General features: G+C 62.8%; 2 protein-coding genes across 2 annotated transcripts in view; both read left to right on the top strand.

Moving 5' to 3' along the window:
- The window catches only part of FIBCD1 (fibrinogen C domain containing 1), a 30,406-nt gene extending 9,613 nt beyond the window's left edge, over positions 1-20,793 (top strand). Inside the window, exons 4-8 of the mRNA XM_042964905.1 lie at positions 2,496-2,655; positions 3,030-3,166; positions 14,731-14,827; positions 19,847-20,026; positions 20,534-20,793. Of these exons, the coding sequence (XP_042820839.1) occupies positions 2,496-2,655; positions 3,030-3,166; positions 14,731-14,827; positions 19,847-20,026; positions 20,534-20,793 (834 nt within the window). The remainder of the gene's footprint in view (positions 1-2,495; positions 2,656-3,029; positions 3,167-14,730; positions 14,828-19,846; positions 20,027-20,533) is intronic.
- Positions 20,794-21,923: 1,130 nt separating this feature from the next.
- On the top strand, positions 21,924-24,123 carry LOC122232964 (protein FAM189B-like). Its single transcript, XM_042963507.1, has 3 exons — positions 21,924-22,019; positions 22,112-22,361; positions 22,476-24,123. Exons 1-3 carry the CDS (start codon positions 21,924-21,926, stop codon positions 22,997-22,999), a joined length of 870 nt encoding a protein of 289 aa, XP_042819441.1. The 3' UTR covers positions 23,000-24,123.
- The last annotated feature ends 2,742 nt before the right edge of the window (positions 24,124-26,865 follow it).

The following is a 26,865-nucleotide window of genomic DNA, read 5'->3' as shown; positions in this document are numbered from 1 at the left end:
GTCACGGGATGGAACCCTGGGTCGGGCTCCCTGCTAAGCATGGAGCCTGCTTGAGATTCTCTCTCTTTCTCTCAATCCCCCTCTGCCCCACCTCCTCTCCCCTGCTGGCCCTCTCGCTCTCAAATTAAAATAATAACAACAATAATAATAAACATATAAAAGGCACCTCTCTGAACCTCATCACAAACCCCGGGGTCCCAACAGTTAAGCATCAGGGTGGCTCTCGTGTGCACAAGCGTCTGACACCCGCTGGCCTGGGAGCAGCAGGGCTGAGTGGTGCTGCCTGCAGGGGTGAGGCCGCGGCCCGTGCTGGGATCCAGTCCAGGCTCCACCAAGCAACGGCTGTGGGACTTGGGCTGGTCAGTGGCCCTCCCCGGGGTGAGTCTCCTCACCTGTGACACGGGGGCGACGGTAGCCTGTTCCCAGGAGGATTGTGGGAGCTCCCGACTGGGCCGGGCTCAGCTGGCATCTGGCGCATGAGAGACCAGCGTTTCTTTTCTTATTACGGTGGAAATTATTTGTAAACTAAAGCCGCGGTCAGCGGGGGGCCACCGTTGCAAATCCCTTTTTGGGATCGTAGTGGCAGGAACCACGGAGTGCTGGTTAATATAAGCACTTGGTAGCACAGTGGCCCCAGGAAGTGGAGATCGCGGGCCCATTCCACGGAGGGGCAGACTGAGGCTCAGAGAAGCAGAGGGCCTTGTTTCGGCTCAGTCACACGACTAAGTGCCCGAAGCAGCGACTCTGACATCACTGCCCCTAAAAGCTGCCGCGTCCCCTTTAACGCATCCGTGCAGCTCAGCGAGCAGGGACTGACTTTCCCTATTAATTCGGAGCATGTTTATATGTACATTTTCAACTTTAATCATTTGCTGCTTTAAACTGAGGTCTTCCCTGCCCGCCAGCAAGAGCGGGCTGCGCCTGAGTTTCTCGAGCGTGTCCGCTGGTCCCAGAAGGGTGGGCAGTAGCCTGGAGACTTCACCGATGAGCCTGGTGATCTCTGGTGCCCACACCCTGTCCCCTGCGCCCTGGGGGCCGTCTGCATCGTCTGGGCCGCGGGGCTCCCCCCCACCCCCACCCCCACCCCCACCCGCGGGACCTGTCTACAGGACACTACAGTAAAAGCCCAGGGTGGGATCGGCCACCTTGCCCCAGGGTCCCCCCCCTGCCCGGCTCCGCGCCTCTCCCCCAGGCCTCAGCCCTCTCTGCAGAGGAGAAGCTGGCAAGGAACGTAAAAGCTTTGCGGGAGCCCTTGCTTCTGGACGAAACGAGAATCCTATTTTGTAAACTGCTGGCGGTGTGTGTTTCTATTTTCCTTCCTCCAACGAGCTATTATCTGGCAAGTGACAGGTTCGGGCAGGCTCCACGTGCACTTGCTGGCCGGCTGTGCCCGCGACCCCGCCTCCCCCCTCCCTGTGGTCCTGCAGCCTCCTAGAGCCAAGCCAGGGTGGGGAGGTGACGGACCGCAGACCCTTCAGCCGGCAGGCACAGCCCAGAGGTCCCCGGGGCGGGCAGGGGGAGGGGGTCCGTGCTGCGCCGACCGAGCCACAGGCCTCCAGACCCGGATCTCGGGGAGGGTGGCTGTTAGCCAGCGGTGGGAGTGACACAGACCGGGGACTGAGCACTCGGGCCCCGAACACGTGCTCTGGCGAGCCACCCCACACACCCACCCCGGAAAACCGGGTCACTTGTCCAGCGAATGGAGGAAGGTCCGAGTCAAAACCCAGGGCTGACGCCAGAGCCTGGGTCCCAACCACTGCCCCCACCGTCCTGCCCCCGTCCCGGGCACCCTATGTGCCTTTCCTGCCCGTCAACCCCGGGGAAGCGGCCTGAGGTCGTTCTCCATCAGGGACCGCTCCTCCCGGGCCTCAGTTTCCCCATTTGTAACCAGGGGACAGCAACTCAAGTCCTCAAGGCTGTGGGGGTGAGGTGAGGCGGTGGACATGGGAGCTGTGACCCAAGAAAGTGGAGTTTGCGTGGGGGGGCGGGGGGCTGGGTGGGGCGGGTGGGGTATCCCAGGGCCCCCTCCTGTTTGCAGAACCGTCACCCCTGCCTCCAGGGCCTTGCTGGGGGGACCGGGAGAGACTGGGTGAGGGTGTCTCGTAGCCTGAAAGGTGCCTTAGGAATTCGTGGAACGAGGTGGGCCAGGTCCTGCGTGCCCTGCTGTCGGCCCCGCTTCGGGGCTTCGTTAAGTCACCCACCCACGTGTACCTGGTAAATGGGTGGGCTGGGATTTGAACCTGGTGCCAGGTGCCCACCTGGGCTTTTGCCTCCAGTCACCTCACCGGGGCTGAGGCCCCGAAATGGATGAGGACATGGCCTGGGGCGCAGCAGGGGCACGGGTCTCTGTTGAAGCCCCTCTGTCCCTTCCCACCTGAGCCCCCATCCTGAGACCTCCTCGGATGGGGGCCAGGGCAGGGTGGGGACCTGCCGTCACACGAGGAGGGGCTGGCCCGTGCCGGCGGGTGCTGGCAGGGGCCCCCCGTGCTCCACAGCTTTTCTCCGAGAGTCAAGGCCACATGGCTCACCTGCTGAACTCGGTCAGTGACGTACTAGACGCCCTGCAGAGGGACCGGGGGCTGGGCCGGCCCCGCGTCAAGGCTGACCTTCAGAGGGCGCCTGCCAGGGGATTGCGGCCCCGGGGCTGCGCCAGCGGTGAGTGGGGTGCCCAGCTTTGTACCCCCGTGGTCCCTCCCCCACCCCTCTGATAAGGAAACGCTGTTCCTGTTCGCTCAGGACTCTCTGCAGCCAGGCGGCACGGAGCGCCCGACCTGCACCCTTCTGTTGAGCCCTCTCCCGGCCCACTGTGCCCATTTTCCAGATGAGGAAGGCAAGGCTCAGAGAGGGTGCTCACTCACCCAAAGGCACGCAGGGAGTAGCAGAGCCAAGGTCTGCCCCCAGGGCTGGTGCCCTGGAGCCCACATGACCCCACAGGGTAGACTTGACAAATCAGGGAGACCCAGGGACGGAGGGGGGTGGGGAGGGACACAGGTGCCAGGGCACCGGCTTGACTGCGTTCCCTGTCGCAGGCTCTCCGCCACGCGACTGCCTGGACGTGCTCCTGAGCGGACAGCAGGAGGATGGCATTTACTCAGTCTTCCCCACACACTACCCTGCCGGCTTCCAGGTCTACTGTGACATGCGCACAGACGGCGGCGGCTGGACGGTGAGTCTCCCGCGCTGCGCGGCCGGCTTCCTCTCGGCCCCGCAGACGCCCAGGCAGGCCGGGGTGACCCAGGGGACTGTGCCCACGATCCCGGCTACTCTGAGCGGCCTCTCACCCGGCCTTCTGCCCTTGGCCCAGGCCTGCCTGTGTGCCCGCTGGCCCCCACAAACCTGCCTCGAATCTCACCCGGGAACACCACACCCCCAGAAACCTGCACAGGGCAAGTGGAGGCCATGAACTGAGGCCCCGCTGGGAGCAGATGTTACACCCCGTCACCTGTCCGTGGAGCCACCTTCTGCTCCCCGATCCTCGAGGCTCTGGAAACACAGTGCTTGCCCCGGGAGTGTCGGGCAAATCGGGGATGGGCTCTGTGATGAAACGGGGCGCCTGTCGCCGATGTGAGTTCAAGGGCGTGTGTAGATGCTGTCTTCTGAGTTACCCGATACGTGATGTGTGTGTGTCCCCTTTTGGGGGGGGCACACGGCAGAGAGCAGAGACCCCGATGACTTCCTGCCAAAGAGCTGTCGTGACTTCCGTGACTTTCCTGCACCTTCTGGTTCCTGGCTGGGTGGGAAGTAGGAGCCATGAAAGGTCCCCATGGCCAAGGGAGGGCGGGGAGGGGTGGCCATGGGTGGCCCTGAAATCTCCCCGGAGCTGGGAGAAGGGGGCGGAGCGGCGGGGAGAGGCCCCTGGCCGGACTCTCTCAGTAACACTTGTGGACACGGAAATGTGAACTTCATACATTTTTCGCGTACTCTCTAACTATTATTCACAAGATATTTTAAGATATTTTTCTTATGCTTCTTAAAAGCCATTTAAACATGTTCCAACCATTCTTGGCTCACAAGCCAGGTAAAAACAGGCAGCAGGCAGGAGTTGTCCTGGGGGGCCGTGGTTTGCTGACCCCTCCCCCCCCTCCCATTCTAGAGCTGGGATAGGAAGTGAGCTTGCCGTCTCTCTCCCACTCAAATCAGTAGCCTTCCAACCCTCTCCTGCAGCTCCGTCTTGGGGGCTGGGCTTCAACAGGGCTGCCACTGGCCATTGGGTGACTTTGTATGAATTAAAAATGCATGTCCTTTCCTTTTGGCACACTGGCACCCTGGGCTTGGCAAGATGAGTAGATGTGAGCCTTGCTTCTTGGCCAGATGCCCTAGAGCAGTGAACAACCTATACCACTGTCCCTGGACATCTGCATCCACCCCGAAAGCTGCTCAGCCCCCCCCGAAGTCGGCCGTGGTTGGGATGCCCAGTGACAATGAAAGCAGGGCCAGTAAAGCCGACTTTTTAAGGATTCTCGGCCTCACATTTAATTTCAAAAATGGGCAGGTTTTGAGCACCAACTGCGTGCTGGGGGCTGGGGAAGCACAGAGATGGGGAAGGCCCTGCCGCAGTCGTCCCAGACAACTTGGCAACTGCGAGGATTTGGGGGCAAGAAGTGACGGTAAGCAGAGGTAGGGGAGGCTCTGTGCGAGCTTCCTGGCGAAGGGGGCTTTGCCGATAAGCCTTAAGAGGCCGGCGAGAACAGGAAGTGGGAAGGAAAGAGAAGGCTTTCCAGGCAGAGGAAGCAACCTGACAAGGGTCTGGGGTTCAGGAGGCACGCAGCCTCTCCAGGAAACAGAGTCAACTGGGGGCCGGGGCATGTGATGAGGTGAGACTGGGGCCAATAACCCAGACTGTGGGGTTTGGGCCGGGCGCCGGGGAGCCATTGAGGGTGCTGGAGAGAGGAAAGACGGCATAAGAACTGTGCCTCCGGAGCTATAACCCGACTGTGCATCCTTGAGCGGGGCAAGGAGAGTGTAGAGCAGGAGGCAGTTCCCTCATGCCGCCGACAAGCCTGTAACTGAGCCTCTGCCGGAGAGGTCGGGAGCTTGGCGGTCACGCACTTGGACTCCGGCATCCACAGCCGGACTCGGGTGTGGCTCTCGGTCCTGCTGTGTGATCTTGGGGAAGGTACTTAAGTTCTCTGAGCCTCGGCATCCTTAGCTGGAAAATGGGGATACCCACGAGCCTTACTTAGAGGTCTTAACGGCAAGCAACAGGAAATGGCTGATTTAAGCAGGAAAGGAATGTACCGGAGGGAGGCTGGGAGGCCAGAGAAACCAGCTCAGGGCCGGGCGGCCAGGAACGGAGTCCCCCAGAGCTAGCCAGGCATGACCTGGTCGAAACCGCCCTACCCCAGTGCTGCTGGCACGGAGCCCTGGGCACAGCCACACCTGGGCACGGACACCCCCACCAGGACGGGTCCGGGCCTGGGGTGCAGCCCGCGGTTCCTTTCAAGGAGATCCCCTGTGTCCCTGCCTCTTTGCTTCCCCAGCCGTCGAGCCAGCGGCTGTTCTGACCGGTGGGGCCGGGGCCGCGTGCCTACGACCCTCACCGCGAGGGAGGCTGAGAAAGCCAGCGGTCATCCCTGCCTCCCCCCAAATCTCAGAAGATGGGGAAGGACGCAGGTTGACCGTGTGCAAGGCACTGGCGACCCAATGATGACCAAGATATGTATGACCCCGCCTCTTACCGAGCTCTTTGCCAAGAGGGCGTCCACCACAGTCCAGGGGACAGTCGTGGGGACCCGAAGCAGGGCACGGGGTCAGCCGTTTTCCAGGGGTCCCCAGATGGGCTCCCAGGTCTCTGCCTTTGGCACCTGGGGCCTCAGGGAGAGGCTGGCAGGACGCCTCCGTTTCTCACCAAGAGGCTTGGTGCCATCTCTGCTGTGCTGATGTCCAGGCAGAGGGGAGCGGGAAGCTTCTCCAGGAAATGCGTGGAGGGACCTGAAGGCGCGGCAGGCCGGACGGGGTCAGTTTTGAAAGGGGTCGGCTATCCTGAGCTGGTGGCGACGGGGGAGGCCCGAGTGAGGGCCTGGGGGCCTGGCGAGTGCGTTCAAGAGGGCAGAGCCGGTGTGAGAGCAGCTGAGGGTCCCCCAAAGACCCGGGGACAGACAGACCCACAAACCTCTCTTCAAGCTCCAGAGGAGAGCCCTTACGCCTCCCGGATCCGCGTCTGGGGGCTAAAAGCTCTCTTGTTTTCCTAACTCAGAACATCTGAGTTACGGCGCGGGCCTCTGGGAACCCCCTCGGCAGGCAGAGCAGCATCAACGCGACAGCCAGTGCCCAGAAATCGGAGTTAAGGGTTAGGACGGGCCTAATGAAAGACCAAGGAGGCAGCACAGGCGCTTCCTCTCCGGTGGACGTGACGCCAGTGTCCCGGAAAGTCCATCAGGATTTGGGCCGGGAGGAGGGCGACATCCAGGGCCCGGGCTGCAGGGGCCGTTACGGGGGAGTCGATGAGCAACGCCAGCCACCCGCCCCAGCCCTCCTGCTCAGACACCTGGATCAGGGGCCCCGCAAGAAAGGCCGCTCTCGGCTGAGAAGTGCTCGTGAGCCCGATAAACGTTAATATCCATTTGGACTTCCGTCAAAAGCAATCTTTGCCCAGATACCTCTGGGCATCTGTCAGGATCACCTCCCTGCCACACGGAATCTCTCGGAAACTCAATTGTTGTTTGGGAAGGAGCCGGCGGCCGTCTCTCTGAACCCGGTACAATCCATCGTCATTAGGCTCCGTGTCTAAGCTGCCAGGCCTCACGTGCGGACACCAGAGAGCTCTCCCTTGGCGGACGGGGCACCCGGGGCTGCAGCCACAGCCTTGCTTCCTGGAGAGACCAGACCCGGCAAGCGTGGGGCTCGGCAGCCCCGTCCGCCTAGGGGCCGCTTCACGGATTATACACCGCTGCCCTGCCTGGTACCCCGCCCACCCAGCCTCATGCGGGTCCGTGGAGCTCACTGTCACACAGTGACTGTCATTTATTCAACCACCGAGCACCAACCACAGGCCAGAGGATTCAACGGCGAGCTCCTGGCCCGGTGGGGGGCTGGGCACAGCAGCTGACTTGTGTGAGGGCCGTAGGGGTGGGGGCCGGGGGCGTTGGGGAGGGCCCCTGACCCAGCCGGGGGCGGCCAAGAGAGGCTTCTGGACGGGGAGGTCCACGCGCTGGGGGATGAGGTGAGAACGGCGTTCTAGGCAGAGCGAAGGTGTGCCCGGTGTTGGGCACGGAGGTGGCAGGGCTCGGTCTGGGTCCGCGGGCGCTCTGCTCTGCTGGCCTCTGGGGCCGGAGTGGCCAGGGATAGAGGAGGGAGGTTTTGTCCCGAGGGTAGATTGGGCTCCTGCCGCCCTCAGGATTTCCCCAGGTGGGGAGTGGCCCAGAGACCTGGGGCCCCGGGCACGGCAAGGGGGGACGCGAGTTCTGTGCGCCCTGAATCGTTACTGCAGAAAGCAGGAACTGCCAGGTGGGAAAGAGGCCACGTGTGGCTCCTGGGGGCGAGGAGGCCACAGAGGCAGGTGGACACATGCCACAAGGCCACCTTTGGGCTGATGCGGCCACTGGCCCTGACTGATGAGCCCAAGCCTTCCCCCCACGCTCATCAAAGCCCATAGTGGCCAGGGGCAAATGAGGTCATGCTGATTGTCATGCTGCTCTTGAACTTGACCCGTGCACCCAGCCCCGCCCCCGCCCCTGCCCCTGAGAAGCAGGAGGGAAGGCGGGAGGGAGGGGCCGCTTCCTGCTGACCGGTGACTCTGGGCAGGGGGCCCAGCCTGGCTGCCCACCATCCGTGTTCCCTCCGCACCGGTCACACGAGTGACCGCTCGCACCTGTGGCGGTGACGCGTCACCTCACTGAGCCTTACTTTCTCGTCTGCTAGACGAGGCTAATAGAGCGCCGTTCACGGGGGGGAGAGCGGCAGAGTCCTTCGCAGGCCGTGTCCCGGCGAGGGAGGAGCGGGGCGAGCAGGGGTCCGTGCCGAGCCTCGAGGATTCGTTCCCTGTGAACAGAGCAGCCGTGCTCCCTCCTGTAGGATCTTACGGTCCGCGGTGTTTACAGGGGAGGAAGAGTCACCAAAACCGGGGCCGGATGTCCCCATTTGGAAGCTGATGCGTGGGACCAGGCTGGCTGCTTCCAGCTCACCTCCCCCCTGGTCTTGCGAGACTGGGAGGGTCACATCCCCTCTTGGGGTGCCCCCTTTCTGGTCCGGCCACCAGCGTAGCCCTTGTGTCTTGTGTGGCTGCTTTGCAGGGCCTGGGGAGTGGGGTGGCCATGCCCAGGACGCGGGGTGGGCTTGGCGTGTCCCTGCCTCTCTGCCCTGAGGCACAGCCTTGCCCCACCGGGATCTGCCCGTGGCCGTGCTGTCCCTGGGCCAAACCCTCCCTCGCCTTTGCATAATTACCAACCGGGGGTCACCGACATCGGGGCCAGTTCAGCCTCTCCTACCGCAGGAACCCGCAGCGGGATCGATCCTGCTCTGCGTTCCCACTGGGATTCACCGCGCGGCCGGCTGCTCCCACGAGCTCAGCCGCGAGCTGAGCGGCCCAAACCCCGTTCTGCACGGTGACCACGCTCTCTGCCAGGCGCTTTCCCGTCGTGCGAGGTCAGCGGCTCAGATATGCTGCTAATTGGCTTTGCTGTGCGAGAAAACTCTCCCCTCCCCACCTGAGCTCCCCAGGCAGGGAGGAAAATCCTTCCCTCACTCGGAAGACATCAAAGGAGCCACCACGGACGACGCAGAGCCCAGCCCGGCAGTGGGATCAGGCTCAGGGAGAGATGAAAAGCTTCCAGTGTTGCTCGAGCCAGGATGCGAGGCGCGGGGCCCAGCCCGGGACCCCCAGCCGGGGCGGGGAGGGGGCTGGACAGCAGGTGTGTGGGACCCTCCAGGGGGGGGCACTGGCTCCTCCCCACTTGGGCTGAGGCTTCACTAGTCCTCGTGACAGGCCGCGGTGGCTGGGGGACCTGCTGAGACATCCGCGGGCCACCGCGTCCCCAAGCCGCAGCCAGGCTCGGCCGCGGCTCCCCGCCGCCCTGTGGGGTCCTTAGGGCCGCACACGCTAGTAACCGAGCGTGGAGGCTGGCCCCGAGTCCCCTCGAGCCATCTGCCGGGAGAAAGCCTGCCTCCCTCCAGAGCAGTTTGGGTTTTTGAAACTTTTGACGTAAAACGGGGTGCTACACGTGAAGGCTCAGTCTTGGTACCTTTCTTTGCGTTTGATAAACAGCAGCTCCCGGCAGCGTTTGCCAGAAGCCGGCAGGCACCGACTGCCAAGCCCGGGAAGCATGGCAGGGCGCCGAGCCCGGGGATACCACTTCCAGTCGAAAACAAGGAGTGGGCCCGCTTCCTTCTGGGCTCGGCAGCCGGTTCGGAAGGAGAGGGAGGCGACGTCGGGCAGACCCAGCACGGGCGCCCAGTTTACGCGGTCACTGCACTGCGTCTTCGCCGCAACCCTGCAGGGGCCGCTGGTGGGGCCTGGTTGCAGAGGGGGAAACCGAGGCGCGGAAAAGGACTTGTCCGAGGTCACACGGCCGAGATTCGAACTCCGCCCGGCCTCCTGTACCTGTGCCCTTGCCAGCAAGCCCAGGGAGCACGCTGGGGGCACTGCCCAGAGGTGCCTGCAAAGGATTTAAGGAGCCACTGCCTCCCCGGAAGGCCGGCAGAGGCCCCCCCCCCCCCCCGCCGGGGCCGCCTCTGAAGGGCTGCATTGCGAGTCCGAGGTCTTTGTTCTTAGAAACAAGGACCCACCTCGGCCACGGCCTCTCCCCGAATCACCTGCTCAGCAGGTCAGGGAGGCTGGAGGACCCCGAAGCCGCCCAACCCACAAGATCCTGCCTGTCACCGATTTGTTTTTTTCTTTTTAAAAAAATTTTTAACGTTTATTTTCCTTTTGAGAGAGAGGGAGGGGCAGAGAGAGAGGGGGACAGGGGATCTGAAGCGGGCTCTGTGCTGACAGCGAGCCTGATGCAGGGCTCGAACTCGCGAACCGTGGGATCGTGACCCGAGCTGAAGTCGATGCTTAACTCGACTGAGCCACCCGGGCGCCCCTATAAAATGGTTTCTGCGGCAGCTTCGTCAGAGTCTAGGGAAAATCCCAGGTGCTGCCTCCTGGGGACCCTTCTAAAGTGGCAGAGACAGCCCCGCCCCATCTCATAGGGTTTGGACCCACCCAGCTCCCGTCCCTGGGTCTCTCTGACCACCTGCCAAGACCCTGCTCAGTGTGCGGTTCGGCTGAGCATCTCCTACTCCGGGAAGCCCTCCTGGAACCCACCCCAGCCCACGGCTCAGCCTCCTCTGAGCTCCCAGCAAGTGTAACAACTGTTACCATTATGGACCGATGTGTCTCAACCAGCACATGCAACCATCACCAAATCTTTGTGGGTAGGGGCTGCAATGGCCCCCGTTTTACAGATGGGGAAACTGAGGCACAGGGATGGAAGGAGCGTGCCAGGTGAGGGGCTGCCGTGCCCCGGGACTGCTGACTTACGCGTCCACCTTTCCTGGGGCCGTGAGCTCTCTGAGGGCCCGAGCCCGCCCGTGAGCCCAGCCACAGCAGGCGGGGCCCGGGGCGGCGAGGCTTTCGTTCCGCAGCACAGAGACGCCAAGACTTAGGTGGGCACACGGCTGGAGCCCCGGCGGAACTTGGTCTCCTGGATGCCAGCCCAGGGCGCTTCCTGGGGCTGGCCCAGCTTAGCCACGCCGGGTGGGCTCCCGGGCCTGGGGCACCCCCTCCGCTTTGAGGAGCCCCCACTCTGCACAGCTCACCACCCTCTTCTCCCCTGCCATATGAGAGCGCAAAGCCCCCCGTCCCCGGCTGAGGTGGGGCGGCTGTGGCCGTCCGCGAGGGCAGGGCCGGTGCTGGGGGGACCACGGAGCCAGGCTTGGGTGCCCAGGACAAAGGAGCCCATCTGTCTCCCGGCGGAGACAAACGCGGGACAGTCGGCCACTCCGCTCGGCCTCCCCCGCCCCAAGGGCAGCGGCTCCTTCCTTTGGAACCGCCCGGTACCATCTGCGGGACCGTGTGGGCCCAGCCCTCCCTTGGCAAAGCCCCCCAAGCGGCACCTGCAAGACACGCCGGGCGGCAGGCACTGGCTTCTGAGAATCCGCATCGAGAAAACACACTCTGTCTGCCTCCATGTCACCTGCTGGAGGGGCCGAGCGACGGCGAGCGTCCAGCATCGGTCACTTTGCGGCCGCAACTCAAGGGAGACACCCCCGGGAGCCGGGCCACCGAAGATTTTAGCCTCGAGGTTACTCTGTTCCCCTACCTTTTTCCCCTTTTGCGGGGGGAGCGGGTGGCAATTCACATCCTACTGGCGGGACAGACGGGACGGAAGCGGATACGTCCATCTTTTACACGCTCCCTCTTCGAGTCTTCCCGTCTGGCTGATCCTTGCTCTGTACTCGAAGGCCTCCTGCCCGGTGACAGCCATCCACCCAGCGTCCCTGAAGTCCAGCTTGCGGCTCAGCCTGGGACCCCGAGTCCGAGAAAGCGTACTCCTGGGAAGTCTGGAGAGCCAGCGGTCTGGCCTGGCGCACGCCTGGAACTCGCCGGCCCCGTGGCGCTGTAGTTGGCTTGAGGGCGAGGCCGGGGGGCCGAGTCTGAGATCCTGGCCGGTGCCGTCGCTCAGTGTTTTGAGCCAACGAGTAAGGACAGCCCGTGGCAGAGGCCGGCAACGTTCAGAGCCGTGCTTCTCAGACCGCGGGCCGTGATCTCTCGGCCGGTGGCGAGATCAATGGAACGGTTTGTGATCGATACTACGTTTTAAATCAAACAGAGTGTAATAGATTAGGACAGGACAGAAAATATTAGCGCCCAGCCGTCTTACTAAGGGCAAGTATCATTCCAGGAAGGTTTGGTTTCTGATACAAACGCCTGTGGGTGTGCGCGTCGTCACGTAAACCGCGCCTCCCGGGGTCGTGGCCGTGAAGTCTTTTTTTTTTTTGTAATTTTTTTTTAACGTTTATTTATTTTTGAGACAGGGAGAGAGCATGAACAGGGGAGGGTGAGAGAGAGAGGGAGACACAGAATCCGAAACAGGCTCCGGGCTCCGAGCCGTCAGCAGAGAGCCCGATGCGGGGCTCGAACTCACGGACCGTGAGATCATGACCTGAGCCGAAGTCGCCCGCTTAACCGACCGAGCCACCCAGGCGCCCCAGTCGTGGTCATGAAGTCTTAACCGCAGACCCTCCTCGCGGATGTGTCTGGGCCCTTCGAGGATCATGATTCATTACGCCTGCGGTTAAAGCGTTCTCGCTGGCACACAATTGCTGTGGCTTCTAAGCTGGTGCAGACCCAAACCGTCCGTCGGGGACGTCTGCCACCCTTGTTTGACGGCAGTGTGGTTTCCCCGGGGGCAGGGCGGCCTGTGCTCACCCACCGATGGTGCAGCCGGGCCGAGCCCAGCAGCGCTCCGGCCTGTTACTGGCACCGGGAAAGAGGGGCTGAGAACAGGGTTTGGAGGTCGGCTCTCTGGAGGGAGACAGTTCTGGCCAGTGGCAAATAAGAGTGACGTGGGTGGGTAGGACATTGGCCCCTGGGTGTCCAGCCTGGCCTTGGGCTGGGGTGTGAGGTGTGGGTCAGACTGCCCACTCCATGCTCACGGCCGCCTGGCTTCTGTCTGCTGGAGGGACGAGGGGGTCGGGGGACAGGATTCGGTAAATAAGCGTGTGCTCAGTGAGGACTCAACCCCGGCACCTGCTGTGGCGGGCGCTCGACACCAGCTCATCGTGGGTGCCCTGCCCCCTGCTCTTCGATCAGTCCTGCTTCAGGGGAGGGTGGGTGAGGGGCATGGAGGAGGGCACCTGTTGGGATGAGCACCGGGTGTTGTATGGAAACCAATTTGACGATACATTTCATATTTAAAAGATCAGTCCTGCTTCCCGCGTGGGAGGGGGTCCCCTGTGTCCCGCGGCCCTCAGGGAGATGCTCAGTGGGACATCTGAATGGATGAGGGAGGTGTGGGGGTGGGCTGCTGGACGGCCCAGGAAGGACATGCGTAGGAGACAAGTCTGGAAGGAAGAGCAGGGCATTCCTGGGGCAGGGGCTGCGGAAGAGGGGCAGAGGGAGGCCCGACGGCCAGGCCTGGGTCTCCATGCGGCCATTCTCCTGCAGCGGGCATGCACCGAGCCCCGACCGAGTGCCAGGCCCCGAGCGTCTTCTCCGTGGACCGCCACGGTCCATGGGGGAGGTGCTGCTGTGACCTCCACTTATACAGAAGGAAACTGAGGCTCAGAGAGGTGCAGTAATGGCCAGCGCTCTAGGTGGCGGGGCCCAGGTCCCCACCATCCCGCCCCCCGCCCCCGGCCCCCTGTCTCCCCAGCCCCCTCCTCCCTCCTCCCACAGAAACGGGCTCCCCCCTGCCTTCTGCCTTCTGGAGGCTTCTCAGGGGAGCGTCTGAGCTTCTGCCAGGATTAAGCCTTTCAAAGGGCGCGTGCTCAGGGTCCCAATCCGGCCCGTCAATACCCGCTGCCCACCACCTCTCAGATCTCTCCGAGCCTGATCGAATTTCCTTCCCCAGCCAGTCCCTTCTGAGCATTTCCACCTGTCGGGGGCCGGGCCAGGTTTGAGGTAGCGAAGCCACTCCCTGACGTCACGGCTGCCCAAACGCCGTGACTGACGGGTCCCCACGGGCAGGGGCAGAGCAGGAGGCCAAGCTCACGGCAGATGATGCGCCAGGGAGGTTCCGGGCGACCGAAATCAGGCTGCTTAGTAATGAATCCGGCCGGCAGGCTGCTGGTGCCGCAGCCAAATCTCTAACACCTCGCACGCGGTACAGATGGAGGCGGGGGGGGGGGGAGGGGGGCAGAGGGGGAGCGGGTGCTGCCTCGGCAAACAAGCAAGAAAAAGGCTTGTTACACAGAACGAGTTGGAAGGGGGGGGGGCGGGAGGGGGCAGCCAGGAACGGGATCGTCAGCGGATCCTGGAAATACTCAAGGCAGCTCTCTGGCCTGGACCAGCGTGGTACTTATTTGAAAGCAATTTAACCGATGGGATTCCTGACTCCCAAATCAAGAAGGTTATTAAAATGGAGAACAGAGGCAGCTCGGCTGCTCATCGGTACCCAAGTCACACCCCCGTGGGCCGTGGACTGCTGTCCCCCCGTCCCTAGTCACACCCCCGTGGGCTGCGGACTGCTGGCCCCACCCCCCACCCCCCAGGAGCAGCTGGGGCTCTGGTTCCCCAAGCCCCCACTGATCCCCGGGCCCCGGGCTTCTTATCCCGGGGGGAGGGCATGCGTGGCTCTGGCAGAATCATTTTGCGACACGGAGCTCTGGAGGCTTCCGGGCATGTGTGTGGGTGTTCTCGGTTTTTACCAACTCGAGAATGGATTTTTTGCTCAGTTTCCTTTTGACCCCGGGGAAAGATACTAGGGCCCTTGCCCACGCCTCTTATTTGACCAGTGGGGAAACTGAGGCCCAGGCCGGGGTGGGGCCAGTCCAGGGTCGTCCAGCAAGGCAGCAGAGGTGGGCCCGGAAGCCAGGGTTTCGGCACCCGGGTCTAGCAGGATTCCTTCCTGAGGGGCCGTTTTGGGGGTCTGGGGGCATTTAGTCTGTCCCACCTTGTGCCACCACGAAGGCCCCCGAGTCCCTGCTCTGCTCTGGGTCCCGTGCCGGGGGCGGGGAGGGACCGGGGAGCCGGGCCCCTGCCCTCCGCAAGCAGGCAGGTGGAGGGAGTGCCTGGGGCCGGGGACACGTCGGGGTGGGCGTGGGGGGGCCCGGGGGCTGTTGGCCCCAGCTCTCCATCCTTTGCAGGTGTTTCAGCGCCGGGAGGACGGCTCCGTGAACTTCTTCCGAGGCTGGGAAGCGTACCGGGACGGCTTCGGCAAGCTCACGGGGGAGCACTGGCTAGGTGAGGGCCGGGACACCTCCCTGCCGAGGGGACGCGCCCTCCCCGGGTGGCGGGAGGTCACGGTCTCCAGGGGCCTCCACACACCCGAGCCAGCTCCCAGGCGTTGCCCGGAAAGGCGTTCCGTGTGTTCAGCGTGTCTGCGGTCAGTGAGCAGGAGGCCAAAGGAAGAAGGGGCGCGGCGAGACGGGGGGGGGGGGGTCCCTTGGAGGGGTGTGTGCGTTTCCAGGCGGGACGGCCGGTGGCCATCCTGGATCCAGAGAGCTGGGGGCAGGGGCAGGGCTCAGTTTCGGGTACGGGGAGGGCCAGACCAACCCCCAAACTGCCCTGCCCTCGGGGGTCTGCAAACGCCCGAGGTGTGCTTGGGGCCCCAAGGCCACGACTCCCAAAAGAGAGGCCACAGTTCCTGAGGCCCCAGGGCACGGCGCTCGTTTCCCATCTTTGGCACACGGTCTGTGCGGAGCAGAGTGAGGGCTCAAAAAGCTCGTATCCATATTATGTTTAGATACTTACTATTTATCTTTAAATTCACGCAGCATTTAAAAATTGGGGTATCTTACATAATGTCATTCGGAAGCATAACAGCCATAAAAAATCACAGGTCTGAGGTCTTATATATATTTGGGAGGGAGTTGGGACTCGAGGTGAGGTTTTCTTTATTATTATTTGAGAAAGAGAGAGAGAGAGAGAAGTTGAGTGGGGAGAGAGAGAATCCCAAGCAGGTTCCATGCTCAGTGGGGAGCCCGATGCGGGGCTCGATCCCACAGCCCCTGGGATCATGACCTGAGCTGAAATCGAGCTGGATGCTCAAGTGACTGAGCCACCCAGGTGCCCCTGCTTTATGTATATGTAATTCACTGTTTTAAAGTGCACAGTTCAGGGTTTGTTGTTGTTGTTGTTGTTGTTGTTGTTTTGAGAGAGAGAGAGAGAGAATGCAAATAAGGGCAGAGAGAGAGGGAGACACAGAATCGGAAGCGGGCTCCAGGCTCCGAGCTGTCAGCACAGATCCTGACGTGGGGCTCGAACTCGTGAACCACGAGATCATGACCTGAGCCGAAGTCGGACGCTCAACCGACTGAGCCACCCAGGCACCCCCAGGGGGGGTTAATATATTCAGAGTTGCGCAACTCTCCTAATTCCAGAACGTCTTCTCCACCCCAGAAAGCTCAGAGCCCTGTGCCCCCGTTAGCAGTCACCCCCATTTATATTTTCAATATATATTAAAACCGAGGTGCCTGGCTGGCTTAGTCGGAGGAGTGTGTGACTCTTGATCGCGGGGTCATGAGTTTGAGCCCCACGTTGGGTGTAGAGGCGGCTTAAAGACATAAACTTTAAAAAACAAAATAAACACACGGCACCGGAAAGACACGCCATGTTTGAATGGCCTCCCACACCCCAGGGCACACCGGCCCCCCTCTGGCCTCCCCAGGCATGGACATCTGGGAACGTCTCCCCTAGCAGGGCTGGGGCAGCTGGGCAGGAGGGAGAGGAGGTGAGAACAAAGGCACGGGGCGTGTGGCCGGGCTCCAGGTGGGCATCAGGAAGGTCCCAGGCCTGTAGGGCTTGCTTTCAGGGGACCTTCTGGGGGAAGGAGAGGGTCAGTCCCAGAGGTGGGACCGGGCACGTGCCCGCTCGCTGTGTGCGCAGAGGCACCCGGCTGGTGATCTACGCTGTCATTTGCCTTATGTCCGTCTCCCGCCTCCATGACCCTGTGATGCATGAGGACAGGACCCTCTCTGTCCTGCCCTGCCCTGTGTCCCTGTTACCAGGAAGGGGCCGGCTGCAGGAGAGGCCAGTGTGGACTTCATCACCACGGTCTCTACTTAGTGCCCAGCCCACCTTATACACTTCAGCCTTGACCCCTCACACCCACCCTCACAGCTGCACTGCTGTCCTCCCCTTTTATGGGTGAGGAAACCGAGGTCCAGAAAAGAGTGGTGTGTGTGTGTGTGTGTGTGTGTGTGGGTGTGTGTGTTGGGGCAGAGGACGCCTGGGCAGGATTCACGAGCTTTAAAGTGTACCCTGAACTGAGTGAATGAGAGCAGGGGCGGGATAGGGGCCGGGGGAGAGAAGCTTCTAGGTGGGAGACCCTTCCCTGGTCCCTCGGCCCCACCCCGCCCCCAGGTGGTTGCGTAAAGACAGGGAGAAGCTGGGGGGGCGGGGCTGTTTCCATATCACCACCCACCCCCTTAGAGCAGCGCTGGTGACCCTGCCACTCACGGCATCTTAATTGAAATCTATCAGCAGCCACCGAAGCTTCTTCGGGAGGAAGCATTTAAGCAGGGCCTTGATTAGCTCCTGGCAGACAGGGAGCCCTGAGGAGAATGTCAACGTAGCCCTCTACCACCCTGGCTGTTCCCTCCCTCTGCTTTTCCACACTCCCCTGTCCCCTTTCATCCAGGGTTTTGTCTTCTATTGAGTTATGGGAGCTCTTTATATATTAAGGTTATTGATTCTTTGTCAGATATACATGATACATATTTACTTCCAGTCATTTGTCTTTTGGCTGCTTTTTTGTTGCTGTTGTTAAATTATTGCTGATTTCCTAGATGTTTTAAATTTTTATGTAGCCAATTCTTGCCAGTTTTTTCCTTCCTATCCTCTGGGCTTGAGGCCCTGCTTTCCCCTCCCGGTTTTCTAAAAATGTCTCCTATCTTAACAAAAAAAATTTTTTTTCTTTAGTGTTTGTATTAGGTGCGGATCCGTAACCCATCTGGGAGTTTGTTCAGGGTGACGATAGGAGGGTTGGAGGTCTGAGTATTTTTCCTCTTTTTTTTGTCTTTAATTTTTTTTTAACGTTTATTTATTTTTGAGACAGAGAGAGACAGAGCACGAACAGGGGAGGGTCAGACAGAGAGGGAGACACAGAATCCGCAACAGGCTCCAGGCTCTGAGCCGTCAGCACAGAGCCCGACGCGAGGCTCGAACTCACAAACCGTGAGATCGTGACCTGAGCCGAAGTCGGACGCTCAACCGGCTGGGCCCCCCAGGCGCCCCTTCCTCTCTCTTTTAACCCCCCAGCCGCCTCTTCCTCCAGCTTTGATGGCGATGGGGGCCCCGATCTCAGCTCACCATCCAGGGGCCCAGCGAGGTGGCGGGGGGCGGGGCAGGGGGGCGGGAGTGTCCTGGCAGGTCAGAATTTCTGCCGGGGCTGCAGAAACACAGAAAGTGAAGAGAGAGGGAGAGCAAGGGGGTGGAGACGGCAGAGGAACCCCGCAGCCCCCACCCGGCCCCTCCTCCGGGGCACCCTGCCCAGGGGCCCCTCGCGGGCGCTGGGATGGCCCGGCCAGCTTAGCCCAGAGGAATGATGTGCCAAATGTGGGCCTTTGGGCACCAGCCACCACTCAGCGATGGGGAAAAGGGATTCCCCAGCGTCCCTGCCAGGCTGGTCTCCCTCTTGCCCTGTCCCTGGAGCCGATGATCGGTCTCGGACAAGAACTGAGTAAGGGCAAGGCGTCTGGGCCAGTCTGCCTGGGTTCAACTCCTAGCTCTGCCACTTACCAGCTGGGTGACCTGGGCCCGCACCTTAACCTCTCTGTGCCTCATTTTTCTCACCTGTAAAATAGGGATAATGAAGCCCCTGCCTCGTTGATCATGACACCCGGGTAACGTGTGCAGCGGGCCAGGCGCTGTTCTAAGAGCTGTACAGGGATTCTTTAATTAAATTGGACTCATTCGAATTCTGCTGGATTCATTAACCCCCGAGAAGTGCTCGGAACGGTGCCCGGCATTCGTGAGTGCCGTCCAGCTGGTGGCTGTTGTCGCCCCGGCCCTTACAGCTTGTGGAACCCGCCTGGCCCTTCATCTCAGCCCCGTGAGGCCCACTCCGCAGGTGTACCAGCCAGGGCCCCGAGAGAGGGACAGCGGCTGGCTCTGAAACTCCAGCCCGGGGGTGGGGGAGCAGAGCAGAGCAGAGCAGAGCAGAGAGAGGCAGGGAGACGAGACCCTTCTGCTCTCAGAGCCCGGTCCTGGCCAGGTCCCGGGAGAGTAGGGCGGGCGGGGTCTGCTGTGGCCCCTGCGACTTCACGGCGGCTTCTCCTGTGCCCCCGACCTAGACCGTGGGACCCAGGCTTCCCTCCGGCCTCGCTGGGGGAGGGTCCGCACAGCCTTCTCGCCCCGTTAGCTTGCACACCCCGGCCCCACCGATGGGTTTGGAGCTCAGGAGGGAGAGGCTGATGAAGTGTCACTCGATGCTGATAAGTTGTAATTTTAATTAAACGCCCTCGTAATCAAGAGGTAATCAAACTGGCAGGGAAGCACCTTGAATGTGAGTGTGTGGGAGGGAGGGAGGGCGCGGGACGATGGGGGTGTGGGGGCAGGTACAGGGCCAGGCCCTGGAGACAGCAGGAGACTCAGCCCTCCCACTTCTCCCGCTCAGCCGCTAAGGCAGCATTTATTGAGCACCTATGGTGGACGGAACCCCGCTCACATGCCGGGATTCAGCGTCAACGGGACAGTCCGTTGCTCTCATGGAGCTTCCACGGTGGGGGGCAGGCCGCGGGGGCACAGAATGATACACACCAACGGGGGGAGCAGCTGGGTTGGCAGAGGTCCTCGACCCAGACAGGAGGCCAGGCAGCCTTCCCCGGGTGCAGCCTGAAAACGAGCAGAGCATGACGTGGGGGAGTAGGGACAAGTGTCCCAGGCAGAGGGAACAGCATCTGCAAAGTCTCAGAGGCCAGGTTCAGGGAGATATATACGAGTCCCAGATCCTTTCCGGCCGGAGCCCTGAGTGGGAGAGAGGACGAGGGGGGTCGCCACCCCCAACCCAGATTTTCCGGGTTCCTTCTGAAGCCTACAGTCTTTCTACTGACCTTCCACTCAAACGTTTGGAAAGCAGAGCCCGACTTAAAGCCCGACAGGGAAAACCAAACACGAGAAATGGTCGGTCCTCGGTTTGTTGCCAAACACAGGCTGGCCCGAGCCACGTGCCCTCGGCTCTCCAGTCGCCCCAGTTCCCTCCCGCGGGGGTCACCTTGTGAGCCCCTCCCACCACGTCTGCCCTTCCCTCCCCGACTCCAGGGCTCAGGAGGATCCACGCTCTGACCACGCAGGCCGCCTACGAGCTCCACGTGGACCTCGAGGACTTCGAGAACGGCACGGCCTACGCCCGCTACGGGAGCTTTGGCGTGGGCTTGTTCTCCGTGGACCCGGAGGAAGACGGCTACCCGCTCACCGTGGCCGACTACTCGGGCACTGCAGGTGGGACCCCGGGGCGGCGGCGGGGGAAAAGGGAGGGCAGGTGTGGGGGGACGCCCGCCAGTCTCCCCACTCAGGAGGTCAAAGAAGCCCCAGGCCCGGTGCTTCTGGCCTCCACCTTCAAGTCCCACCTGGCCCCCATCCCGGCAACGCAGAGCACCGGGGCCCGAACTGCTCACCCATTTGGCAGACGGGCAAAGGGAGCCTCGAGCCAGGCAGCAGGACACCGGGGGCTTGTGTTCCGCTGGGCCTCTAAAGTGTGGTGGCTGCACCTCTCTGGGCTGGGTTTCTCTTCTGAGGCGGAGGCAGGAGGGCAAGGAGAGGGAGCGCGTGAAGAAGCTGGGAGAAGGGACAGAGACGGCCAGGAGCCAGGGACAGCCCGGGGACCCCCAGGGCGGCACCGTGGGCGCACGCGAGCCGCACAGCGGGGGCACACGTGGGCCACCGCGCACGTCCAGGGGAGGCGCCCTGAGGACGCAGCGGCGTGCGTCTGTGTCTGCGCCTGCGCAGGGGACTCCCTCCTGAAGCACAGCGGCATGAGGTTCACCACCAAGGACCGCGACGGTGACCACTCAGAGAACAACTGCGCGGCCTTCTACCGCGGCGCCTGGTGGTACCGCAACTGCCACACGTCCAACCTGAACGGGCAGTACCTGCGGGGCGCGCACGCCTCCTACGCCGACGGCATCGAGTGGTCCTCCTGGACCGGCTGGCAGTACTCGCTCAAGTTCTCCGAGATGAAGATCCGGCCGGTCCGCGAGGACCGCTAGCTGGGCGCTCCCCACCCCGGCCCCCCGCCCCCACCCATCCCCGCGCCCCCCGTGGTCCCCGAGCCCAGCCCCACCCTGCATCTCCCCCCACCCCCCACCCCCCCCGACGCCCACCTGCCCGCACGTGGCCGGCCTGCTCACGTGTTGGGGGGGGTTGTACGTCCCCTTCACGCTGTCCTCACCCCTCAGTTCACCTCTGCTGATGGGGGCGGGGCGACTCGACACCCCCAAATTCTGCCCGCCCGGACTTTGGCTCCTGGGCCAAGTGTCTTGACTTCCCGTGCTCAGCAGTCGGCCCGGCACCCCGGCAGACCCTCCGCTTCGCCCGTCCAGACACCCAGCGTTATGGGGGCACAGGGCAGGGGCCGGCGGCACCCCCAGCAGCCTTTTCAGGAGACGGAGGGAGTGTCTGGTCTTTCTGAGTCAGGTCCGAGGCCAGCCGCCTCTGGCCTCGAAATTTCACTTCCCTGGTGCCTGAGGATCCGGCCTCTCCCCCAAAGACCAGACAAAGGCTGGACAGCCACATGCCAACCCTTCCCCCAGGCCGGGGTGCGGCTGCCCGTGGGGACTCCTACCCCGGGGCCAGTTTCTGGGAGCTCCCCCACCCCCACCCCTGTGTTCCTGAAGGCCTGGGAGGTCCTCAGTCCCTTTGGCTGCTGCGCCCAGCCTCCTGCCTTCCTGGGGCGGCGGAGCCCCACCCCACCCTATCCTCTTTCCCGTGGGAGGCTGGGGCAGGTCCTGAATCCTCTGGGCCTGGCCGGTGAGGATCTCTCTTTTCTGGGCTGCCGTGGGGGCGTGTCCCACCGTTCCCAGGGACTCCGGGATCCTAGGGCCCCCTGGCATCAGGCCTGCAGGGGGGAGGGTGGACCAGGAGGGGTTGGGTGGCCGTTAGCCCTTCAGCCCCGAGACTGCTGTCTCAAGTGGGGGCGGCTGCCCCCTGCTGGTGACTCTGGGCACTGCCAAGACTCGCTGGGCAAATGGGGGAGACTGAGGCACCACCAGACGCTCGAAACCATCTTTCATTGAATCCTCCCAATGCCCAACATACTATCACTCTACCCCTCCCCCTCCCCATAAGAACTGGCCAAGATGAGCGGCCCTCAACCTGATATCAACCCGCTGGGACCCCAATGCCTTTGCCCTCAGAACCAAGCACCAGGCTGTTTTTCTACGTTCCTACCTGTGGGGATTTGATGGGGGCGGGGGCGCTTCGAGAGGGCTGGAAGGTCACCCTGGGGGGCTGCCCGGAGGGTGGGCGGGAGGGAGGGAGGGGGTGTTTCCTTCCTTCACTGGAAGGCAGATGAAGACAGGCACATAGGGGAGCGTGGGCTTTAGCTCTCCCTTCCCCACCCACCCAAGTTTGCGGTTCAGTAATTACGTGCCGCGGACCCGTGTGCAACCTGGCCGGTCCCCTGGAGCTCCACCCGGTCGCAGCCTTCAGCAGAGTTTCGCAGGACATCTGCTGTGGGCCGGGGCCTGCCTGGGCGCTGGGCAACACCGCATCCCTGCCCTGTCGGCCCCGCGGCTTGAAGCGAACGTGGCCGTGAAACAGACGGCTGCAGCCCAGGGTGAGCAGGTGCTGGGGAGCAGCCCGGCTGCTGGAGGGGCCGCGGAGCCGTGTGGGGTGGGGGAGATGGGGGGAGGAGGGCTCTCCCCTGCCAGGCCCCTTTCCCGTCCTCTAGGAGAGAGCCAGCCCCCCACCCCACCCCGAGCTGCCAGGACCCGCGGGCGCAGTGCAGACTCTGGCTGCGTGGGACCCCCAAGTCCTCATCCCAGGGAGCCCCCTTCTCCCCCAGCAGCCCCAGGCGAGAGCCGGCTTCTGCCGCCAGCCTTGCAGTGCCAGCCGCTGTTTGGAAAGTGTCGCGCGCTTTCTGATCGGTCATCACACAAACTCCTGGTGAGTGTGATGTTAACGGATTCACAGATGTGCGTGCGCGTCGGGAAGCTCAGGGGCGCTCCTGCCAGGGCTTGGCTGCAGAACAGACGTGTGCCGCGGCTCCGGCCTGGTGTGGGGACAGGTGCGGGTGGCCTTCAGGAGCATCCGGCCGACCTGAAGACACCCGTTCCTGCCGACCCGAGCGCGCCAGCCCCGCTCCTGGCCCAGGACTGGCACAGAGGGCTATGGCCGGCTCAAACACTGGCTGAATGGGCACTAAAGCCGTCACGGTGGGCCAGCGCACCCCCCTTCCTAAAGGGCACCCTTTGAAGGCTGGTGCGGAGCACAGAGGGTCCCTGAACACCTGCTCTGGGCCAGGAGGCTGTGCTGAGCAAAGCAGGCTCTGGCCCCCGGCCTCCAGGAGCCCGCGGTGTGAGGTCAGCGTGGATGGCCATCGAGTGAGCGATCCCAGGAAGAAGAGGGTGTCAGGAGAGCAAGTCGCAAGACGCAGCTCCACGGAGGACGGAGGGACGACAGATGCGTCCAAAAGGTCACCCGGGACCCAGGCTCATTGCACCTGAACTCCGTCTCGGGGGGCCTAAGCTGATGGTTTGACAGTGGGGGTCTGTGACCTAACCAACCCTCCCTCCCTTTCCTTCTCCCACTGATGAGGGGAACGACGAGTCAAGCAGAGGAGGGGTCTCGACACGGGGATCTCGGGGGGCAGTGCACGTGGCTCCAGAAGCTGCCGAAGGTTCCCTTCCCCCAGCACGGGTAGGTTCTGTGCAATCAGCCAGTGGCCTCACTCATTCTGCAACCCCCCCTGCCCCAAACTTTGGACGCGTCTCTCCAGAGTTCGACCAGAGGCCGCCTGATGGGCCACCTGAGCTCGCTGCGTCCAGAGGGTGGATGGCGCCTGCACTTCCGCCCTTGGTGGCCTCAGCACCACCCACCAGGGGATCAGGACAGCGCCGGGAGTAGCGCCCAGATTGCATCGTCCCCCTGTGGCTGTGTGCAATTCGGCTTGAGAATGTTCGTCTTGGGGGCAGAAACGGTATCACAGGCCTGCCTCTTCCTGCCCCCCTGCTCGCCCCACCAGCCACCCTCGGTCACACGGGCCTCTGGCTGGCCGGTCTGGGGCCCGAGCCCCCTCACCCGGGATTCGGAAGGTCGGTCAACAGGATCTGCCCCACGTCATGGCGACAGGGGGGGCTTCGGCTAGGCCCGTGGTCACACCTCTGTCCCGTGCAGTCTGAGGAGCAACATGCCTGCGGGACACGTGCTAAAACAAAGGGCGCTAGGCTCTGGTCCATGCGGCCGGGGGCCTCCCCAGGGCCTGTCTTCACCTGCCTGCAGGGAGAGAGCTATCCCCAGACCCCAAGGGGGCCAAGCGGCTGGCAGGACTCAGCAGACCCAGAGGTTTGGGGCTGAACACGGGGGGGACTGCCCGACTGTCCACACGCGGCTGGCAGGGTGTGTGTGGAGATGCTGGAGGGCCAGCACGGCTGCCGATGGACAGAGCGTGGTGCGGAACCGAAGCTGGTCTGGGCTGCGGACACTTGGCGTCGTGTGTCCCTGTCTCTAATAAAGTCTTGTGCTGACCCGGCTGCCTCTAACCTTGCTCGGCGCCCCACGTCAAGGCCGCCTCCTGCCCGATTTCCCCAGACTTCCTCACCGTCTTTATTTCTATTGAAGAAGCGGTGTTTCCCAGGTAGCCCTGTGTCCCCAGAGGCCGCCCCAGATCCTTGAGCAGAACCAGCCGCACACCGGCCAGCAGCTGGGCCACCTCCCGGCGGGGGAGATCCTCCTGGGGCCAGGCGTCCGGGGACGGGCCCGTGCCTCCCACGGGGGTCCCCAGGGTCTCTCTTGTGGCCGAGACTGGAGTCCTGAGGAGCTGAGACTTTATTAAAAACAACAGTCCCTAGTGGCTATTCGTAAAACCAGTGTGAAGCTTGAGGACAAAATCACCCCCTGAGCTGATTTAATGAAGTCCAACATCTATCGAGTGCCCGTATCAGAGACCTGGTGCGGGGTCAGAGCCGGGATGTGCTGGAGCCCTGCCTGAGGCCCCCTGTGGGGGCAGCTGGAGGGTGTCTGCCCACCGGGCCACACGGGGGACAGAGGTCTCTGTCCCGGTAGCTGGAGGCTTCTAGAACGTTCACAGAATGCTATCCCCCTTCATAACGTGTCCCCGGCCAACGGCGTGCGGTCTCGCCTTCTCAGTATCAGACCCACAGGGACCCCCTGGCTATGTGGCTCCTGGGCCAGGCCGCAGGAAGTCACCGAGTTGGTCACGGCCACCTGCCTCCCCACAGGCTCACGGGGCCAACTGCCAGGCTGTCACCCCAATACATCCCACTCTTGCAAGGTCACAGCCCTATGCAGAGAAGCAAGGGCCGGGGTGTCTTAAGGAACTGAGGCTGCTGTGAGCTTGGCCATCCTGGGACTTGGCCCTGATGTTCTAGGGAGGTTTCCCGGGGAACCTCAGTCCTGGTGGAAGAAAGCAGGACCCCCTGAAACCTCTCTCCCATTTTACCCTGACCCCGTGAAAAGCCTCTGTTTCAGGAAGCCGAACGGAGCCTACTGCTCTCTGGCTGACAGCCTGAGCCGTCCTTGACCTTCCCACAGCCCAGAGCCTGTCGATCTGCTGCTCTGGAGGCCCAGAGGTCGTCACCTCTCCCATTGCCCATCCCCTGGAGGGAGTCCAGGAAGAGTACTTGAAAGCAATCTTTCGGGCCGGCTGTTCTCGGGGGGGGGACACCTGGGGACCTCCTCCTACTCACCCCCAACCTCACCCCCACCCCAAGCCCCAACACTCGGGACTTCCTGTGGCCTCTTTTCAGAGCTGCGGGCGCCGGCCCTGAAGGGACCTGGGTCACGGCGGGCCTCACAGCAGAACCTCTTCTTGGAGTTCGGCCTGCCAGAGAGCCAAGTGGAGATTTTCTCCGGGCGGGAATGGGGTGGCCCTGGGGTTTGACCCCACCCCTGCCCTCCCTACACCCCCCCGGCTGAGAAATTTCACAGAGCGCAACTTGGGAACCCAAACCTCTCTTTCTACACCCACAAGAACTGAGGCACAGAGGAGGCAAGCATCTGGCCCAGGCCTCACAGCATGGTAGGGACCCACCGCGGGCCGCACCCCATCACTAAGCAGCACCCAATGTCACAACCAACCAGCACTAAGTAGGGAGATCAAATGACACTGCTCCTCTGGTCTCCCACGCACACACCAGCCCCTCAGGGGACGGAAGCCAGCTCTGCACCTGCTCCCGTCGGCACATGAATGCACCCGCCCCCTGCACCTGCCCATGGAGAAGCCCAAAGTCAATCCACACGGCTCTTTCTTGGCCCTGTTCTCTCCAGACAAGACCGGGGGGGAACCAAGGCTTCCCGCTGCAGATGGGGCTGCAGACAGCGGAGGATGGGGGCTGGGCCTGCTCCCGCAAGGCCAAGTGCTCTGACCCTCTGAGCCTCAGACTCCCCTCTCCCCCTGCAGAGGGGCAGTATTCCAGCCCCTTCCTCAGGTCGATGGGGGACAGGAAGTGTCCACGAGGCCGTCTCTATTCCCCGTGTGAATGGCGGGGTGGTTCTCCACACCCCCCAGCACCCACAGGCAAAGGTGACGGAGGTCAGCGGGGGTGAGGGCCCCGGAGACTGGGGGAACGCCTCTGTGCTTGGTCCCCAGCCTCGCCGGAGCAGCCGGCTCGGGACAACGGCAGGGCGGCCTAGCCTCACCCGGCACCTGCTCCCCTCATCGCCCTGCTCACTCTCAGTGGAGGGGAAATCTAGGCCAAGAGAGGAGTAGAGGCTGGGGGCCTGGCTGGGCCCTTCACACCCCCTGCTGGTCTCCCCACAGGTGCTCCGAAGACACGGTGCTGGGTCACCAGGTGTGGGGACGTGGGCTCCTGGGGCTGCAGGAGTGGGCGCCGGCCTCCCACCTTGGCCAGTGCCCGGAGAACACTCTGTAGCGCTCTCTGCCCGACCGGGAACCGCATCTCTGCTTAGCCGAGCCGACCCTCGCTCCTGAAGCAGACCCCGGGGTCGCTCTGTGATCAGACGCAGCGCAGGCAGAGCGAACAGCCGTGGGGTGAGCACCCCAAGTCGTGAGCGAGGTGTCCAGTCAGTGGCCATGCCCGGACCAGAGGGATCCTGCAGAAACACGTGGCCTGCAACGCAGCCCCCCCGACCCCACGCTC

This window comes from Panthera tigris, chromosome D4 (genome assembly GCF_018350195.1).
Source record: "Panthera tigris isolate Pti1 chromosome D4, P.tigris_Pti1_mat1.1, whole genome shotgun sequence".
In the NCBI taxonomy this organism is placed as follows: domain Eukaryota; kingdom Metazoa; phylum Chordata; class Mammalia; order Carnivora; family Felidae; genus Panthera; species Panthera tigris.
This window is presented reverse-complemented; position numbering and strand designations above follow the sequence as displayed.

Bases quoted from the DNA above. Each gene is read 5' to 3' on its own strand.
- LOC122232964 (XM_042963507.1), top strand. From the start codon at position 21,924: ATGCCTTTGCCCTCAGAACCAAGCACCAGGCTGTTTTTCTACGTTCCT. The intron at 22,020-22,111 runs GTCACCCTGGGG...ACAGGCACATAG, and splicing joins CGCTTCGAGAGGGCTGGAAG to GGGAGCGTGGGCTTTAGCTC. The intron at 22,362-22,475 runs GTGAGCAGGTGC...CCCGTCCTCTAG, and splicing joins ACAGACGGCTGCAGCCCAGG to GAGAGAGCCAGCCCCCCACC.